The 19,704-nt window shown below is 36.9% G+C and overlaps 1 protein-coding gene across 6 annotated transcripts in view; it reads left to right on the top strand.

Moving 5' to 3' along the window:
- ZC3H11A (zinc finger CCCH-type containing 11A) overlaps positions 1-17,436 on the top strand; it is a 40,401-nt gene extending 22,965 nt beyond the window's left edge. For 4 of the 6 annotated variants that reach the window (XM_082432533.1, XM_082432534.1, XM_082432537.1 and 1 more), the window contains 10 exons: positions 797-907; positions 1,680-1,742; positions 3,102-3,200; positions 5,834-5,902; positions 11,503-12,009; positions 12,518-12,597; positions 13,491-13,821; positions 14,422-14,594; positions 14,956-15,023; positions 15,444-17,436. In XM_082432533.1, the coding sequence (XP_082288659.1) occupies positions 797-907; positions 1,680-1,742; positions 3,102-3,200; positions 5,834-5,902; positions 11,503-12,009; positions 12,518-12,597; positions 13,491-13,821; positions 14,422-14,594; positions 14,956-15,023; positions 15,444-15,702 (1,760 nt within the window). In that variant the 3' untranslated portion in view covers positions 15,703-17,436. The remainder of the gene's footprint in view (positions 1-796; positions 908-1,679; positions 1,743-3,101; positions 3,201-5,833; positions 5,903-11,502; positions 12,010-12,517; positions 12,598-13,490; positions 13,822-14,421; positions 14,595-14,955; positions 15,024-15,443) is intronic. The other 2 variants (XM_082432535.1, XM_082432538.1) reach the window with 1 other exon arrangement.
- Positions 17,437-19,704: the final 2,268 nt, after the last annotated feature.

Here is a 19,704-nt window from a genome sequence, read left to right as displayed (position 1 = left end):
CTCTAACTGTTCAGAGTTAGGCATGTACAATGAAGAACCTGAAAGAACTTGTTTATTTTGAGAAATATAACTCTAAAGAATAGCATATAAGCTTTTTTTTTTTTTTGAACGCATTGCATGGCTTGCGGGATCTTAATTCCCCAACCAGGTATTGAACCCATGCCCCCTGGAGTGGAAGCATGGAGTCCTGACCACTGGACCGCCAGGGAATTCCCTAAACTATTATTTAAAAGAGGAAAAAGTTTATTTTGTAGTAGGTGAATTCTTCCTCAAGAGCTGCTAGGATTTTCTTCTGGTGCTTGCCTTAGCCTGGTCGATCTGTATTTCCAACCCTAAAAATTATATAGTGTGAAATGTATTTAGAGAGAATCAAATGGTTGGTTCTAAGTGCCTTCTTGCTAAAGATTGTTCCGTAGCAACTTTGGAGTTGCGTTTTGCAGATGATTGAATATAGATGGAAAATATTGAATTGACACACTTAATAGCTGATGTGCTTCTGAGGTTAAGTTTAGAATAATGTTAGCCTTCCTAGTAAATAAAAGTACATTGAGTGCCTGAGTCACTCAAAACAGTTTTATATTTTACTTTCACATTGTGCCAAAGGCAGATAAAAAATAAGATTATCTCTCCTTTCCCTACTCCATTTCACTGTAGGCAAACAGGAACAGAAAAACTGATTGACTTGTAGTCCAGTGGTCTGTGTTGGATTTACCTGGTCTCAAAAACATAATTTCTTGACTTCTGATAGCTTTATTTTCCATAAATTATTTACTGTTCTTTGACTCTCTATATTTAGAAGGTTCTTCGGGAGTTTCCAGTCTTTTACTTCAACCACAGCCCATTCCAGGTCCTGAAAAAGAGAATGTCCGGACTGTGGTGAGGACAGTAACTCTGTCCAACAAACAAGGTGAGGTGTCAGCCTACTACTTTTAAATGACTGGGAGAGCAAAATGCTTGGGTTGGGTATACTGGTGGATTTGCAGGGAGACTTCAGTATGTTGATTGGATAGAACGATGAAAAATTAGTGCATTTGACCCTACTGTTTAAAAAGATGAAATTCTTAATCATGCAGCTCTCACATTATGTATTGTATTTGATTTTTACATATACTGTTTATTTTATCCAACAAATTTATTGACTGTCCATTGTAAGTAAAGAACTGTAATAAACCTTTTAAGTTAAAGAAAAATGTAAAAGTCTTTTCCCTTAATAGTTTTAAATCTGGTAAGGAATATGACACAAGTAATTGTAGTATGCAGATACATTAAAATGTGCCATTCAGACAACAAAGAATCAGAGGAAAGAGATCTCACTTCTTGCTGGGGTGATCAAGGAACGTTATATAGGAGTAAAGTATGATTTCATTTAACATATGGAAGTGCACAAGCAAAGGTATAGTTGGGTTTTATAATCCATTGGTTAGACACAGCTTGTCTTTGTGTACTTGGCTACTATTAATTAGGACTGTGCTATTGCTTCCCTTTGGGCTGTGCATTTGGTTATTTAAATTATTATTTAATAGGTTGATTTTTTTTTTTCTTTTAATGTGGGTAGTTTTCCTTAAGACTGAGATCTGATTTCCAAGAGACTAATATCAGAGCATACTTTGTACCCATTAGTATTACTGAATATGGAAAAATTGGCTAATGGTAGAGAAATTCTGTTTTTGCCATTTTAGGAGAAGAACCTTTGGTAAGATTGAGTCTAACTGAGAGACTGGGGAGACGAAAATTTTCAGGAGGTGAGATAAGTTTTGAGCATATCCTTTGTTTTCTGCTTGTTTGTGCATTACATATCTCCTCCAAAATTCTCTTTATACAAATGCTCTGTCAATATTGATATTAACTCCCTTGTATTTCTGGCTGAAAGCATGTATAAAATCTCTTCATGTTTTTGACATGTGCGAAGTTATACAAATTTATAGTGTTTTAATTAGATTATGGCCAACTTTTTAGAAGGTACTCGGTTTAAAAAAGAGTAAAGAATATCTCTGTTTCTATGGATAAATTGAAATTTGAGTTTTTAGAGGGAAAACAAAGTGTCTAGTGAATATAAATTCAGTCCTTGAATTTATTAGTGCTATTTTATACTTAGGGAAGTATTTTGCCATGTAACTGAATTATTGTATACTGACCCTAGTGTATCTGTCTCAAAATAATTATTTTGAAAATCTTATCTGACTTCAGAGGTTCCTTCATACTCCTTTAAAATGTGCTTATGAATATGAAATCTTATCTGTTTTGTGTTTTGTTTTATACCATTCTCGCTGCCTGAGAAATTTAGGTAAAAAATTACGGAAATAATCTATTTTAATATCAGCATATGTGTAATAAACTTTGTGATTTGGGGTTGTATATTTAAATTACAAATAAGAGGAGAGAGAAAAGTACATTCTGTGTAGGGTCTTTAAAGTTCTTATGGGACCCTGCTAAAGTTCTACCTTCAGTCAAGTGATCCAAAGAATAGTTTTTAAAAACTTGTGACATTTAAACAGCTTGTATTGACCAATGTAATGCAATAAACCAGGAGTCAGGAAACGTGGTTCAGGTCCTGGCTCTGTCACTAATTGGTGACTTGGGTAAGATACAGCATCTTTCATAACCTTAGGTTTCTTATCTGGAATTGAAGAAAGGGGCTCTTTGGCCTTTGGAGTTTTCATGTCCCTGGAAAATTTTAAATTTTATGGTTCTTTTGCTGTCCTCCTAATCATCCCAGTTGTATTTAATCACAGATCAACCTAGAATTCAACAGTTGACCAGTTAAAGATTTTCTTTGTGCATGAAGATTTTTTTTTCACATATTCCTAATCCTGAATTTCAGCTTTAATCAGGGTTTATAATCCTCCATTTATAGTTTTAGTTATTTGGTAAATGTTAATTTGTGCATTCTAATTTTTTTGTCTCCTTCCTTACCTCTTTTTTCTGGGACATTTTTATTCCTTCTCTAACATTGAGTTATAAGGAAGCTAGTGAATGAACACATCATATAAATGCAGAAAACTTACAGAATTATTCTACATTGTCTGTTTTTGCTTGTATTTCTTGACCTTGCTAAAGATTGACTTGAAATCTTAAACTGAGTTCCCTGTCTCTGTTTGTAGTTGGTGACAGTGATCCTCCATTAAAGCGTAGCCTTGCACAAAGGCTAGGGAAGAAAGTTGAAGCTCCAGAGACTAACACTGACAGAACACCAAAGAAAGGTACTTTTGTTCTAATATACTCTGTGTGTGTAATCCTGACACTTGTCTCTTGTAATGTTAACAGGTATGGTTTGTCATTCTTTTTGTTTAGGTTAATAAGATTATTATCTTCTTGTGTCTGTTTTATTATTCGTTCAACAAACATTTGAATGTTTACTCTGCTGGATTCTAGGTAGACACCATTGGATAAAAATAAACACCATCACAGACCTCAGGAGCTTGTAGTATAATGGCAGATAGGAATCCTTCCACATATGATAAATTCTGTGACAGAAAGTACACAGTGTTATGGGAGCACATAGGAAGGGCACCTAATCTCACCATCTGTCAGGGAAAGGTTCCCAGAGGAAATGATATTGAAGCTTAGACCTGAAACATGATTTAGCCAGGTAAAGTTGAAGGGCCAGAGGCAGAGAGTATAATACACAGAAGGCACAGAGCTCAAGGGACTCACTGTGTCTGAATCAGAATTGGAATGAAGAGCATGGTAACTGGAGAGGAAGAAGGGATTGGTCATATAGAGCAGGAGTCCCCAACCCCCGGGCCACGGACAGGTAGCGGTCCGTGGCCTGTTAGGAACCGGGCCGCACAGCAGGAGGTGAGCAGCAGGTGAATAAGCGAAGCTTCATCTGTATTTACAGCCACTCCCCATAGCTTGCATTACCCCCTGAGCTCTGCCTCCTGTCAGCATTATGGTGAGTTGTATAATTATTTAATTATATGTTACAATGTAATAATAATAGAAATAAATGCACAATAAATGTAATGTGCTTGAATCATCCCAAAACCACCCCCTCCCCACCCTGGGTCCGTGGAAAAATTGTCTTCCATGAAACCGGTCCCTGGTGCCAAAAAGTTTGGGGACCGCTGATAATAGAACCTTTTAAGCCATATTAGAGAGTTTGGGCTTATCCTAAGATAGTAGCAAACAATGGGAAGGTTATAAACAAGGATCAGAGATCCTCATATTGGCATTTTGGAACCATCATCTAAAATATGGAGAAAGGGTATAAGAGTGCTGTCCAGGAATGAGTTAGCAGGCTGTTAAAATAATCCAGGCAAGAGGCATAGATTTAGTGTTCTAGAAGTTGGTATGAAGAGATGCAGACTAATTTGAGAGATATTTGGAAGTTAGAATGATTTTATAGTTGAAGTTTTATTTATAGAAGGAAGTAAAAAAAAAAAAAAAGGTGTTTTTTCCTTGTTGTGTTTAGTTTTAACTTCTGCCGAAGATAAGATACTTCTTTCCACTTCTCCCCTAGCCCAAGAGGCTTTGATGAGTAGACGTTCTTGTTTGGGGGCTTTCTTATATTCTGAAAGCTGTAAACAGAAATTACTTTTTTTCTTTGCAGTCAAATTTACTTCCCTTTTGCCTATCAATCGTATTGAAGACTCTCATAACTGAAGAGCATATTTCAGATGGATCTAGGGGGGAAAAAACCTTTTGATGCCAATAAGATTTTAGAATGATAAGATTTTAGAATGTTGCACAGTAACAAAATTATTTCCTTCAATTCAGTAATTTTTGCTTTTCAGATGTAAAAGAGAGGACTTTTTCTTTGTGCTTTCCAAAGTGCTCTAGAGAATCCATTATTTGTATAGATGTATCTGTACTGTGAAGAAGAAGAGTTTTAAGACCTGAATAGATTTTTGAAAAGCATTTTCATTAGAAAACAAGTATAAGCCTAATTTGTGACCTTTGAAAAAGATTTTTGACCTATAAAAAGTCTCTGTTCAACTTTTTTTTTTAAAGACAGTGTTCGTTTATTGATTGATTGATTGCTGTGGGCTCTAGGCGCATGGGCTTCAGTAGTTGTAGCTCACGGGCTCTAGAGCGCAGGCTCAGTAGTTGTGGCGCACAGGCTTAGTTGCTCTGCAGCATGTGGGATCTTCCCGGAGCAGGGCTTGAACCCGTGTCTCCTGCATTGGCAGGCGGATTCTTTTTTTTTTTTTTTTTTTTTTTTTATTAAACATCTTTATTGAAGTATAATTGCTTTACAATGGTGTGTTAGTTTCTGCTTTATAACAAAGTGAATCAGTTATACATATACATATGTTCCCATATCTCTTCCCTCTTGCATCTCCCTCCCTCCCACCCTCCCTATCCCACCCCTCTAGGTGGTCACAAAGCACCGAGCTGATCTCCCTGTGCTATGCGGCTGCTTCCCACTAGCTATCTATTTTACATTTGGTAGTGTATATATGTCCATGACACTCTCTCACCCTGTCACATCTCACCCCACCCCCTCCCCATATCCTCAAGTCCATTCTCTAGTAGGTCTGTGTCTTTATTCCCGTCTTGCCACTAGGTTCTTCATGACCTTTTTTTTTTTTTTTTCCTTAGATTCCATATATATGTGTTAGCATACTGTATTTGTTTTTCTCTTTCTGACTTACTTCACTCTGTATGACAGACTCTAACTCCATGCACCTCATTACAAATGCCTCCATTTCATTTCTTTCTATGGCTGAGTAATATTCCATTGTATATATGTGCCACGTCTTCTTTATCCATTCATCCGATGATGGACACTTAGGTTGCTTCCATGTCCTGGCTATTGTAAATAGAGCTGCAATGAACTTAACCACTGCACCACCAGGGAAGTCCCCAACTTTTTTTTTTTTTCAAACAGTTCAAGTTTCCAAGTCTCTGAAGGAGCGATTAGGCATGTCAGCTGGTCTAAACAATGAGGAGGCAGCAGGTAGGTAAACTCTAATGCCAGCTCCTGATATTTTTTTCCTTGCTGTTAGAATCTTTGCTTTTTCTCCAGTTTACCTTTTGAGTTATGTTGGGGCTTATGTTTTCTGTTTTTGGTGGGTTTGCTTTTTAAGTAATAGTTTTCTCACTGGAATGAGTTCTCTTTTTGTAGTTAAAGGTGGCAAAATGATTGTTTATGATAGCATTAATAACCAGAAATTAGAAATAATCTAAAAATCTAACAAAAAGGAATTAAGATAGTTATGTACTAAAATAATTGCTGTCATGAAAAGTCATGTTCTGAACAATAATGATATGGGAAACTTATCCCCTTGTATTGAAGGAAGAAAGGTTATGAAAGTATACACAGTGCTTTTGTCTTAGGGCAACATACGAATCTTTTTTTTTTGGGGGGTTGGGGAATGAAGTTTATTTTCTTATTATAGAAACATATTCCTTAGGGAAAATGTCCACATATGAGATGATTTCCAGTTTTATAAAAATATATGCCTAGAAAAAAAGATACACCGAAATATTAACATTGGTTTTATCTGGGTGTTGAACTTTTAAGTAATTTTAATTTTCTTCATCATATTCCTCCTGTAGTCTAATTTTTAGACTTTTAAAATTGTGAGATATAACTACCTAAGTGTATATACCTATGTACAATTTTAAAGAATAATAAAATGAACATTTTGTGTATTCAACCATCCAGCTTTTTAATTAAAATATTGCTGGATTCAGTAATGCATTTAAATTTTTATATCTATATGTATGAACGGTGTTAGCCTGTGCTTTTCCTTTTTCATCCTATCCTTATCTTTAGATAAGGATAAGTATCATAAAAAGGGAATCTGATGTCAAACATTCTTTTGTAAACAACCTGAATTTACTCTTCAGAAACTTTGAGGATTTCCTCTTATTTCTTCCTGCTAGGCTGGGACTTCACTATGATAGATCTAAACATGTATCTTTTTGTTCATTATGCTCAGTGTTTAGTGGGCCGTTTGAATCTAAGGACTTAACTTTTTTAGTTGTAGAAAATATTCCTCTAATTTCTTCGAGTATGTCCTCCCCACCCTTCTTTTTGTTTTCTCTTTATGGAATTGTTATTAGATGTTGGAACTTTTGGACATATGCTCCATGTGTCTTAACCTTGCCTTCATACTTTCCATTCCTTTGTTTTTTTGCCTCACTTTCTATGACTTTTGCTTGGTTATATTTTCTAGATTAGGAATTGACAAACTTTTTCTATGAAGGATCGGATGGTAAATATTTTAGGCTTTGAGGTTCACAATCTCTTGTTGCAACTACTCAACTCTGCCACTGTAGTGTGAAAGCAGCCATTTGCAATATGTAAATGAATGAGTGTGGCTGTGTTCCAGTAAAGCTTTATTTATAAAATTTAGACCATGGCCAGATTTGGCCCATGGACTATAGTTTGCTGACCCTGTTCTAGATGGCTGATATTCTACTAGCCTTGTCTTTTTTTTTTTTTTTTTTTATTAGGTTGGATTTATTTTGTCACTTGGCTTTTTGTTTTCCAAGAACTTTTTTTAGTTCTCTGATTTCTCCTTTTGTACAGCCTGATTTCAGGCAGTTCTGGGGCTTCTTTCTTTTTTTAAAAGTAATTTATTTTTTATTTTTAAAAATGTATTTTGTTGAAGTATATAGTTGGTTTACAGTGTTGCATTAGTTTCTACTGTATAGCAGAGTGATTCATTTATATGTATATACACATTCTTTTTTGTATTTTTTCCATTATGGTTTATCACAGGATAGTGAATATAGTTCCCTGTGCTATAAGTAGGACTTTGTTGTTTATCCATCCTATATGTAATAGTTTGCATCTCCTAATCCCAAACTCCTAATCCATCCCTCCTCCACCCCATCCGCCCTTGGCAACCACAAGTCTACTCTCTATGTCTGTGAGTCTATTTCAGTTTCATAGATAAGTTCATTTGTGTCATATTTTAGATTCCACATGTAAGTGATAGTATATGGTATTTGTCTTTCTCTTTCTGCTTACTTCACTTAGTATGATAATCTCTAGTTCTATCCATGTTGCTGGAAATGGCATTATTTCATTTTTTATGGCTGAGTAGTATTCCATTGTATATATGTACCACATCTTCTTTATCCATTCATCTGTCAGTGGACATTTAGGTTGCTTCCATGTCTTGGCTATTGTAAGTAGTGCTGCAGTGAATATCAGGGTGCATGTATCTTTTTGAATTATATTTTTCTCTGGATATACGCCCAGGAGTGGGATTGCACGATCATATGGAAATTCTATTTTTAGTTTTTTGAGGAACCTCCATACTGTTTTCCATAGTGCTACACCAGTTTACATTCCCACCAGCAGTGTAGGAGAGTCCCTTTTTCTCCACACCCTCTCCAGCATTTGTTGTTTGTAGGCTTTTTGATGATGGCCATTCTGACCAGTGTGCCTCATTGTAGTTTTGATTTGCATTTCTCTAATAACTAGTGATGTTGAGCATCTTTTCATGTGCCTGTTGGCCATCTGTATGTCTTTGGGAAAATGTCTATGTAGGTTTTCTGCCCATTTTTTGATTGCGTTTTTTTTTTTTTTTAATTGTTGAGTTGTATGAGCTGTCTCTGTATTTTGGAAATTAAGCCCTTGTTGGGCGCATCATTGGCAGAAATTTTTCTCCGTCTGTAGGTTGTCTTTTCTTTTTGTTTATGGTTTCCTTTGCTGTATGAAAGCTTGTAAGTTTGATTAGGTCCCATTTGGTTGTTTTGTTTTTGTTTTCGTTTGCTTTAATTTCTATTGCCTTGGGAGACTGACTTAAGAAAACATTGGTACGATTTATGTCAGAGAATGTCTTGCCTATGTTCTCTTCTACGTTTTATGGTGTCATGTCTTATATTTAAGTCTTTAAGCCATTTTGAGTTTATTTTTGTACATGGTGGTGTGACGGTGTGTTCTCACTTCATTGATTTTACATGCTGCTGTCCAGCTTTTCCAACACCACTTGCTGAAGAGACTGTGTTTTCTCCATTGTATATTCTTGCTTCCTTTGTCTGAGGTTAATTGACTGTAGGCATGTGGGTTTATTTCTGGGCTCTCTATTCTGTTTCATTGATTGGGGTTTCTAATTTGAATCTTTTTTTTTTTAATGGGTTTGTATGTTATTTTGTCTTCCTCATTGCTTCTCTTCATTTTGGTTCATTTTTAATGTTGATTTTTCTTAGTTGTAAGTACTGGGCCTAGGTTTCTTACAACCTAGAATCACTGGGCCTGTGATCCTAAAGGTCTTTTTCCCAAGTGGTCCTCTCTCCTGGCTGGGAGATCTGTTTGCCTAAGTAGAGAGGGTGCACTAAATGGTAGCTTGTGTCGGTTGTAGGCTGCAAGGCTGAGGGCTCATATGATTACTACAGTAAGAAAGCCTTTCTTTACTTTCAGAGTGCAACTAGTTTCATTTTCTAGCTTTGCTTTTTACTTTTCTCCCTCACCTCTCCTTTTTCTTCTTGGCTTTTGTGAAAGCCTGAAATTTTCATGCTCTACTTCTTTTCAGTCCCAACATCCTCATAATGTGCTCCCTTCCCTGACAGATTCTCCTCTTTTTAGGGAGCAGTTCTCAGGAGAAGGTCTTGATTGATCCAGCTGTTCTGTTGTAAACCATCCTTAATTTCTACCACTGTTAATTTTCATACTAGTTTGGCAGTTTTCTTTGCCTGTTTTTTGAAGAACAGATCTCACTTCTATGGTTTTATCTATTCTTTTGCTGTTGCTCTAATTTCAGACATCTTTCTGTCTCAAATTCCTCAAATTTATGTTCTGCCAGTAGCATCCTTGTTTTCCATTGCTATTGTGGATTTATTCTTTTAATGTCTTCTCTATTGTTTTGATGAAATTTTGTAGTGTAGGGAAACAGGGTCTCTGTGTCACCATTCACATTTTTTTTTTTTAAATACATGTATTATTTATTTATTTTTGGCTGCGTTGGGTCTCTGTTGCTGCACGCAGGCTTTCTCTACTTTGCGACGAGTGGGAGCTACTCTTCGTTGTGTGGGCTTCTCGTTGTGGTGGCTTCTCTTGTTGTGGAGCGTGGGCTCTAGGCACGCCGGCTTCAGTAGTTGTGGCACGAGGGCTCAGTAGTTGTGGTGCACCGGCTTAGTTGCTCCGTGGCATGTGGGATCTTCCTGGACTAGGGATTGAACTCGTGTCTCCTGCATTGGCAGGCGGATTCTTAACCACTGACCATTCACATACTTTCTTAAAGTGGTGGTTTTGAGATCAGACTACCGTCTTGAAATGGAAGAATTTTTATTTAAAAAACCTAAGAAAATCAGTGAGTGCTTCCTCTGTAACAGGTACTGTACTAAAATAATTAAACATAGTCACTGTTCTCATGAAGTATCTAGTATGGTTGGAATTACAAGGAGTTACCATACTGTGTGATCAGTGCTATGATCAGAGAAACAAACTAGACTGGAGGGCGTCAGGTTCTAACCTGAACTCACTCTAAACTAACTAAGCAGCAGGAGAAATGAGACCAGTAGGGAATATTCCATATAGAAGGGACAGCATAGTCAAAGATTCAGAAGGTGAGACAGAAGTGATACGTTTAAGGTTGTAAAAGGATATTTTTTGTTTTGATCTTTCTTTAAAAGATGTTGGTGATTAAATATGTGTGTGTATATGTGTGTGCCAAGTGTGAAGTTTTCTCTTTAGTTTAAACAAATATAGAATGATTAATGTATCATTAAAAGTAGCTCTTCAGTGGCATGCCAGTGTCTGGGCCTTTCTCATTTTTCTTCTGTCTTGTCACGTGTTTTACTTCCTTTTCCTCCTTTCAGTGTCACTTAAATATTACTCTGAAAAGCTTCCCTTAACCAATCTGTAGAAAAAGGTTGGTGTTCTTGCTGTATGCTCCTACATAGCATTATACAATTGACCCTTGAACAACATGGGTTTGAGCTGCGTGGGTCCACTTATACGTGGATTTGTTTTCAATAAGTATGTACTACAGTACTACACGTTCCGTGGTTGGTTGGTTGAATCTGCAGATGCAGAACCATGGATACTGTAAAGTTACATATGCAGGTTGTCAACTGCATAGGGGTTGGTGCCCCAGTACCCCATCCCAAACCCTGTATTGTTTAAGGGTCAACTTTACCTCCTTTATGAAAGCTGTTATCATTACCATACTTTGTCGTTGTTTAATTATTGGTCCGTTAGACTGCGAACTATCAATACATGTGGGCAGAGTTTGCATTTTGCTTGCCATTATATTTCTAGCATAGTGTCTAGCATGTGTTTATATCTGTGCACGAATGGAAGAATTTATTTTTATTGGTAAGATTTATAATGACAAGTTTCTCTAACTAGTAAATGGCTTTCAGGATCCTCAAGAATAAGCTTCTGAATAGCAATCCAAATCACTAATTTTTGCCTCCTAAGAGTTTTCCTTGAGGGCCACTATCTAAAATTGAGGTTAAAACTAATGTGCTTTTGACCATTTTAATTGCTTGCGTAAGTGATACCACTCGGACTCTATCCTGATCCAAGAATAGAGAGATCATAAGTCATTAAGAGATGAAACCCAAGTACAGTGATTTGTTTTTCCCCCATGAAAGCAGAGAGAGTTACTAAAGTTGGTGAGATCCACGTGAAGACATTAGAAGAAATTCTTCTCGAGAGAGCCAGTCAGAAGCGTGGAGAATTGCAAACTAAACTCAAGACAGAAGGACCTTCAAAAGTTGATGATTCTACAACAGGAACAAGAACCTCCTCCACTATCCGAATCAAAACGTTCTCTGAGGTCTTGGCCGAAAAGAAACACCGGCAGCAGGAAGCAGAGAGACAAAAAAGCAGAAAGGACGTAACCTGCATCAAGCTAAAGACTGATAATGAAATTAAAAAAACAGTGATTTTGCCACCTGTAGTAGCCAGCAGAGGACAATCAGAGGAACCTGCAGGTAGAGCGAAGTCTGTGCAGGAAGTGCATATCAAGACGCTGGAGGAAATTAAACTGGAGAAGGCTCTGAGGATGCAGCAGAGTTCTGAGAGCAGCACCAGCTCCCAGCCTCATCCTGAGGCCACCCCAGGGGCAAGACGGCTTCTCCAGATCACTAAAAAAACAGGTAACAAAAGAACTTGGTCTGTAGTACCACTTCCCCAGATAATATTTCAAAGGGCAGTATTCCACAGGATATTCATAGGAATTCTGTGAGAACTTTTCTTTACTCAGATAACTTTGAAAACCACTGGATTAAAAGAAGTTAAACTGGGCACTGAAAGAAGTTAAGCTGGCAATCCAGTGGTTAGGACTCTGTGCTTCCACTGCAGGGGGTATGGGTTCAATCCCTGGTTGGGGAACTAAGATCCCACAAGCTGTGAGGCGTGCCAACACCCACCTCCACCCCACCCCCCAAAAAAGTGGTTAAGCTCTTTCTTTACAGCAACTGTATATAGACCTTGATATTTTAATGTGCATTTTGAATCTGTTTGAGGACTAAATAGATTTTGTCCACAATTTTTATTTGTCCTATCTTATCATTACTTTTATTAAGAAAAGTTTTGTTTAACTTCATCTGTTATGAGGTTGCAGCATGAATAAAATTACTAACGATGTGTTTAATGTGAATCTAGGTATAAAAGAAGAGAGGAAACTTAAAGAAGAAAGTGTTGTTGCTTCTCAGAGCAGTGTTACTAGAACAGAGGCTAAAGAGGTGAGTTTATTTATCATTTTATAATTTTGTCCATGGCAAGCAAAGGCTAGATGAATGGTATATGTACGTTTTAGTTTTAGTTCATAAGTTTTCTATTTAACACTTCACTGATACATCCAGGTAAACAGTCTTTCACTATGCTTATAATTTTCTATAAGAGTTTTCTGTACTTCTGTGTATATCGGTGTTTTCTGCCCTTTTAAAGGTGTTTTTAATTGGCCATTCATATTTTTTAAACTAAGTTCTTCCCTTGCCTTTGAGAGTAATGCTACTCATTTATAAAACTCAGGAATTTTTATTTTTTAAAAAGAATGAGGAACCCTATAATTCCACAGTCCAGGTGTAACCAGCCTTAGTTTTTTTCATGCATTTCTTTCAGGCCTTTTCTTTGTATATGTATGTACGTGAACTTGTTTAATGTTTAACTCATATTTAGAACATAGGCGAGAACTCTACAGTGTATCATTTTGCAGCCTGCTTTAACTTTACCATATTAATAATTCTTTAAGACGATTGCTTTTACTGGCCACGTAGTGTTCTATTACACAAATATAGTCTGTTTCTGGACTGGATTTTGTTTTACCCAGTTAAGATAATGAACGTCTTTGTACATACATCTTTGTGCAAGTGTCTGATTAGGAACCATTTGTGTTAGACTTACGGTCATGATAGTCTAGCTTATAGAATTTGGGTTTTTATTGTTCCACACATCTTTAGTCTTTTTATCTTGATCCTTCTATTTAATATCATATAAAAGGCAAAAGCTCTTGTGTTCTAGATCATGTGAAACTTTGCTTGACTTAGATGTTAGCTTGGTAACTTATAAACAATAATTATCAGACAGGTTGTTGGAGGTACTAGATTTTAATTCTGTCGTTTAAATTTATCCATAGACTTCAGATGAGACCACAGCAGTTGACATCACTAAAATTCAAGTCAAGAGATGTGAGACAGTGAGAGAAAAGCATGTGCAGAAACTGTCGGATAAGGGAACCTCACAGAAGGAAAAATCAGTTTTGACACTCCTTCGGGGAGATTTAGACACTTGCAATACCCAGTTAGCAGAGAAACCAGTGCTCACTACCGTGCCAGACATCACACGGCTCCTGACTAAACGGCCTCCTTCAAAATTACCCCAGAAGACAGAGGTAGAAACCTCAGGGATTGGGGACTTGAAACTGAACGTGAAAGGTGCAACACAGACCTTGGAAAAAAGGGGTAAAGGTGAATGTTTTTTCTAGTGCATTTTGCTTTAGAATTTCAAAATTACCAAGTTTCAGTGACTGCCTGGCAATAATTGGGTTGAATTTCATTTGCCTTTGTATACTGTTCACACAGGTGGGTAGTAATATTTCTGAAAATTCTATTTAAGAAGACAGAAAGACTAGATGAGTTCCTTTTTCTCAACTTAAAATTGCTGTTTATAAAGCTTTGTCTAAAACTTTCCATGGTGCCTTTTCCCTCTGGTTTTGAAGGAGAAAAACACCAGGGAAGCAAAGAGCAGTAGCAAATTCAAGAGGCACTGAAAGGAATTGTTTGAGAGAGAGAGAGAGTGTGTGTGTGTGTATACATATATATACACACACACACATAGATACATGTGTGTATATATACACGTGTGTGTGTATATATTACGGCCAAGTGTAGTGCAGATTGCTGGTGGATCATTTTCAGTCTGGTTTTCTTTTTTGGTTAGTTGGTTGGTTCGTTTTTTACTTATTTGTGCTGTTTCTATTGCTGAGAAGGAATTTTGATATTCTGAATTATTCTCCATGTAAAAAGGGGATTATTCTAGCTTTTAATCAGATATTTTCTGTCTTGTAGCTAAACCTAAACCTAAAGTGAATGTGAAACCATCTGTGGTTAAAGCTGTCTCATCACCCAGACGGGCCGCAAAACGCAAGGCAGTGGAGGTCCACTCTGCTGTCATTGCAGCTGTGAAACCACTCACCTCCAGCAGTGTCCTGCAGAAAAGCCCAGCGAAAAAAGCAGCTGTGGTAAGAAGTAAATCCAACTCCGTGGTGCTTTAGTCTGTGTGGTAGGAAAGTGGGCAAGATTAAATTCTCTGTTAGCTCTCTCTGTATTATGTGTAATTGTTTCTGTCAATTCCTAAGCATTTTAGTTGTTTAGGTTGTTACTGCATATTATGTTTACAGCTTAAACATTTGCAGTGGCAGGGTGAGGTGTTTTTTTTTAACCTAATTAAGATATTTTGCTTAGTTATACCCTCAATCTTTGGATTTATTCTTGGATTCCCAGGCTTAAAGAATGGTTCTAAGAAGGCAGCAAAGAAAATGAATCTGCTCAAATTTAAAAGCCTGACTCTCCCACTGAATTACCTTACTCTCACTTTTGTAGGCTGTTGTCCCACTTCTCTCTGAAGACAAATCAGTCACTGTGCCTGAGACAGAAAAACCTAGAGACAGGTAATACCTTGCAATTCTTTTTAACCAAAATTTAGGCTGCTATTATTGTTTATGCTCTCTAGAGAATAACACTGCTAAATAATTTGAAAAATTTACAGTTTAGCCACATCTAAATAAATCTGCTAAACTTCAAATTAATTGCAGGAAAACATGATATTCAGGTTTGCTGTTCTTTTTTGGTGCTGTTGTTTATATTTTGCCTGTATTATTGAAAACAGTTTTTAAACACCTGTCTGGATTCTCCTTTAAAGGATGAAAATGCTTTATCCCAAATCAGTAAAACAATTCTTTGTTTATGTGTGTCTTCAGAAACAACTCTTTGCTAAATAAAATTCTTTGTGTACCTGAGACTGGGTGGTCCAGCCAACCATTGATGAAGGGCAATTATCTAATAATCCTTTGGGGTTTTTTTTCTTACAGTTTTGTGCTGCCTCCAACCCAGTCCTCTTCAGATCCTTCCCCACCAGAAGTATCTGGCCCTTCCTCATCCCAGGTGGCCGCAAAAACTCGCCGACTCAGCTCTGCCTCAACAGGAAAGCCCCTACTCTCTATGGAGGATGATTTTGAGAAATTAATATGGGAGATTTCAGGAGGCAAATTAGAAGCTGAGATTGACCTAGATCCTGGGAAGGATGAAGATGACCTTCTGCTTGAGCTATCAGAAATGATTGATAGCTGAAGGTGGCAGTAGAACATTTAAAACAAAAAGACTCACCAAAAACTGGACTTAGTTTAATCTATTATAACATTTATCCAAAATGATCATTTCTTTAGTCTAGAATTTTCCCCAAATAAGAAGTATACCTCTGAATTATCCATGTGTGTTCTGGATTCCTTGGAGTCAGATTTTTAAAGTCCCTTGATAGTCATTTTGTCCATTTGATGCCATTGTTTAGCATCTTTGAGAAAAAAGTTCTGTCTTACCCCTCTCTCCACAAAAAGACTGAGTGGAAGACCTAAGTGAAAGGGTACAAGAAAACTTAGTGACTCCTTGAGGTGTTTGTCAGTTTTGGCTTTTTTCCCCTTTGTTGTATTGTTTCTTTTATGTATTGTCCTAATGTACCTATTGTTACCTGCATTTGAAAAGGATGAAGACAGCTGCTACCATTAAGGACCAAATTTCATGCCACCACTAAACAAAAAAATCCACTCAGTCTGTGTTAAATTGTACATCTTTTTAAAGGTATTTGGAGAATTCAACTAAGCTTTTAGAGACAGCTGAGCAGCTCAGGAAACCTGTAATCTGGACATAACTTTCTGGATGTGATTTTCATGCTTCTACTGCTCTGTAAGCCTCTGAAGAGCAATAGCTGATTTATTATTACTGTAATTTTTAAGGCTTTAAAGTGCCTCAGGGGTCCTCTGAAACTAATTTTCTATTTCTGGGATTCCTTGGACTCTTAATAAGAGATGGTGACATAATGATTACAGGAATTTATTTTTTAGTAAGAAAGTTGTCCCTTCTCTTCTTCAGTACTTGCCACCTTACTAGCATTGAATTATCACAGGGATAAAAATTGGTTAACTTTTAATTTCTAATTCTCCTAGCAAACTCCTCTTGCCCAGTATTTATTTGGTGCCCTTTAAACACCTGAGGGGGGCGGAAATGAACTCATTCAAGCTGCCATTATTTATCTATGGACTGTAGCAGTATGCTGAACTGTACTGTAGCAGGGATTATCGAGATGCTCTGGGGGTGTATTGTATACCTTCCAGTTTTCTTCATTTCCGAATTGAATTTTCTTTTCTTGATGTTGGTCTCCTTCATATCACCTCAAGGTTTAGACTGTGAAGGAACAAGTATGATGGGGATAATAGTCCTGAAAGGAGACATACTGTACATAATCAGAAGGAAGAGGAAAGGACCTGCCCATTTTGATATTTTGCTATAGGTGGCCAGTTTTGTTTCTCATAGGGAAATCTGACCCACCTGTCATGTTGGCTCCTAAGGAACTGCTGTTGTAAGCGGCTCATCAAGAGTTGAAGTTCATGTAGCGTTTTTGGGAATATGGAAAAGGAAGAAAGCCACAGGACTGCCCATTCAGTCTTGGGAATATCTGGATGATTCTACACAAGCAAAACTGACTTGAAATTTATGTATAGATACTTCTCTACCAATCCATCTTCAGCTGACTGAATGTTATCTAATAGCCCTTCTCCAAAGCAAGGGTGGAATGTTCTGGTTTCACCACAGATTTTCTACTCATTTCATTTTTGGAATCGGCTTGTAGATTCCAGGTCCCTTTTGTATATAACCTTTATTCTTTTGCTTTTATAAAAATAATTTTGTTTCATATTTAAAGCCCTGTATTAGTCAATGATTCATGTTCAGCATTATTTGAACCATTTGCCATTACAGAAAGAGAAATACTTTATTTGTGTTTTAAATAAAACTGGTGTAGGAAAGTCTTGATGTTATGAGTTAAGTAGTCGTACATCACTTCAGCCTGGGATCTGCCTCAGTAGAGGGCCAGTTTCACAGATACTATTTGTCTTTAGAAACCTTTTACAAAGACATACTGCCAGACTTCTCACAAGTATGCTCAGTTTTAGTTGCATTTGCTTTAGGTAAGAATAAATACTATTATATGTGAGGATTTTTTTCTGACACTGATACTTAGCCATTAGCGTTGTAACTCAAGTAATGTCAGTAAGTTTTTTAAAGGAGAGAGGGTTTAGAAGTGATCTCAGATGGTTCCAACAATTTAGAATTTTCAAGCATGAAGGCATATAAAATTTTTACTTCAGGAAAGTCCAGTTTTTTGTTATGGGAATACATATAAATTTTTAACTTACCAGAGAATATAGATTTTCCCAAATAGTCTAAAAGTAGTCCCAAAAAAGTTGAGTCAACTTTTCACAGAAAGCAGAACAGATTGTGTATTCAGTTTTGAGTGATGATGGTTTTCAATTTTAACAGGAAAAGGGCCCAAATGTTGTAGAATTTGGTCATAGCATAGCCAGAACTTTCAAGATAATTTGCAGCTCATGTATTTGTCTCAATAAATGATCCTTAAAGTTCTGGCCTTAACCTCAAGTTCCAGTGGATCCTCTCACATACGACCAGAACATAGTTTGTTTTCATCTCAACCAATCTTTGGTCGATGTTTAATTATTACAGTTTCAGAAATAAGCTTGTTCTCTATGTTGATCAAAGTTCTATGATCCTTTTCTAAAATTGTGGCTTCATTTTGCCAGAATATTTCTGCACTTTTTTAAAATATTTGCTTTGAATTTATCAGGAACCAACAGGAACTGTGTAGTCTCCAGTTGCTATGTAGCACCACTTTAAAGTAGCTAACATATATTGAGTACTTATTATGTGCCTCTTAATTCACATACCCGTTTTGACACTAAATCCTACACTGCCTTGGAAGATTACTGCTTTTTATCTCCACTGTAGTGTCACAATCAGTGTGTTCAGATGTAACAGTAAGAAAGTATATTTTTATGTGCAGTTGGGTTTGATTCGTTGAACCTTTCAAGAACTCTTTTTTTCTTAAATCTGGTCTTTGAAAGCTGCTCAGTAAGTCTGTGGAAGTTTCCACAACCTACACATCTAACTGCATTAATAATTCATTCTCCAAACTCTAATTTATATGAATTGCAAAATGTTAGAGGCATCAACACAAAATACTTGACCATTTTCTTAACATTGTACAATAAAATTGACAGTATAAACAATGGCCGTAAATAAGAATAGCAATTAAAATTTTATATTTCAAAAAATAGGAGTTATAAAATTTACTGAGTGGGCCTATTAGTAAAGTGTGGTTGGATTTAATTGGGTAAGTGTTGCAGTCTGAGTCAATCGTGACGAGCAACAGTGGATTATAACTTGGTAATGCCTGTTCCTGGGTTTTTTGGTCTTTAGGATTCTGTGACTGATTTGTGTTCAGATAGGAGTAAAGCAATAGCCTACTGAGTTAAGGGTGTAAACACCCAATATTCAGACTGAAGAATGCAGAGGAGGAAAAATGATTAAGTAAAAGACTACTGTGGGACTTCCCTGGCGATTCAGTGGTTAAGATTCCGCGCTTCCACTGTATGGGGCGTGGGTTCGATCCCTGGCTGGGGAACTAAGATCCTGCGTGGCGCGGCCAAAAGAAAAAAAATAGACTACTGTTTGTTGAATAGACAAATGACTGAAATAGGACATTGGATGGATCAAGAACACTCAAAGGAGGAGGGGTAATTTCAAGGGGAAGGAGAAGCTAAATAAGAAGGAACCCTTCCCTGGTTAGGTGTACTTGATTAGTGAGGTCACTTATTTAGGTTGAGAGGTCAAGGAAGGTAGTCAAGTTTAGAAAAGCTGTGAGGAAATGTGAAATACGTTGGCATAACTGCCGCAAAGTATTTTGGACTGCCTTCCCTTGAAGAGGCTCAAATTAGAACATTATGAATTCTAACCATCATTAAACACTGCTGGCCACTAGGGATAGATTAAGTATAAGGTAAACCCCTGCCTTTGAAATACTTTTAAGGAAAAAGTAACAGGAGTGAAATGGGTACAAGTAATAAATGGATGATGCTGTCTATAGTGGGGATGAATGAGAAATCAATGAGTTCAAGACTGGTCAGGGAAGTTTTCCTTGAGGTGTTAGATCTGGAGTTTTGTGTAGCTTAGCAAAGGAGATGATTTGAGCTGCAAACAAAGCCAAATTGAGCAGGTAAGGTTTGT

This window comes from Balaenoptera physalus, assembly GCF_965194825.1.
Source record: "Balaenoptera physalus genome assembly, chromosome: 1".
NCBI lineage: Eukaryota > Metazoa > Chordata > Mammalia > Artiodactyla > Balaenopteridae > Balaenoptera > Balaenoptera physalus.
The sequence above is the reverse complement of the archived record's forward strand: the minus strand, read 5'-3'. Positions and strand labels throughout refer to the sequence as shown.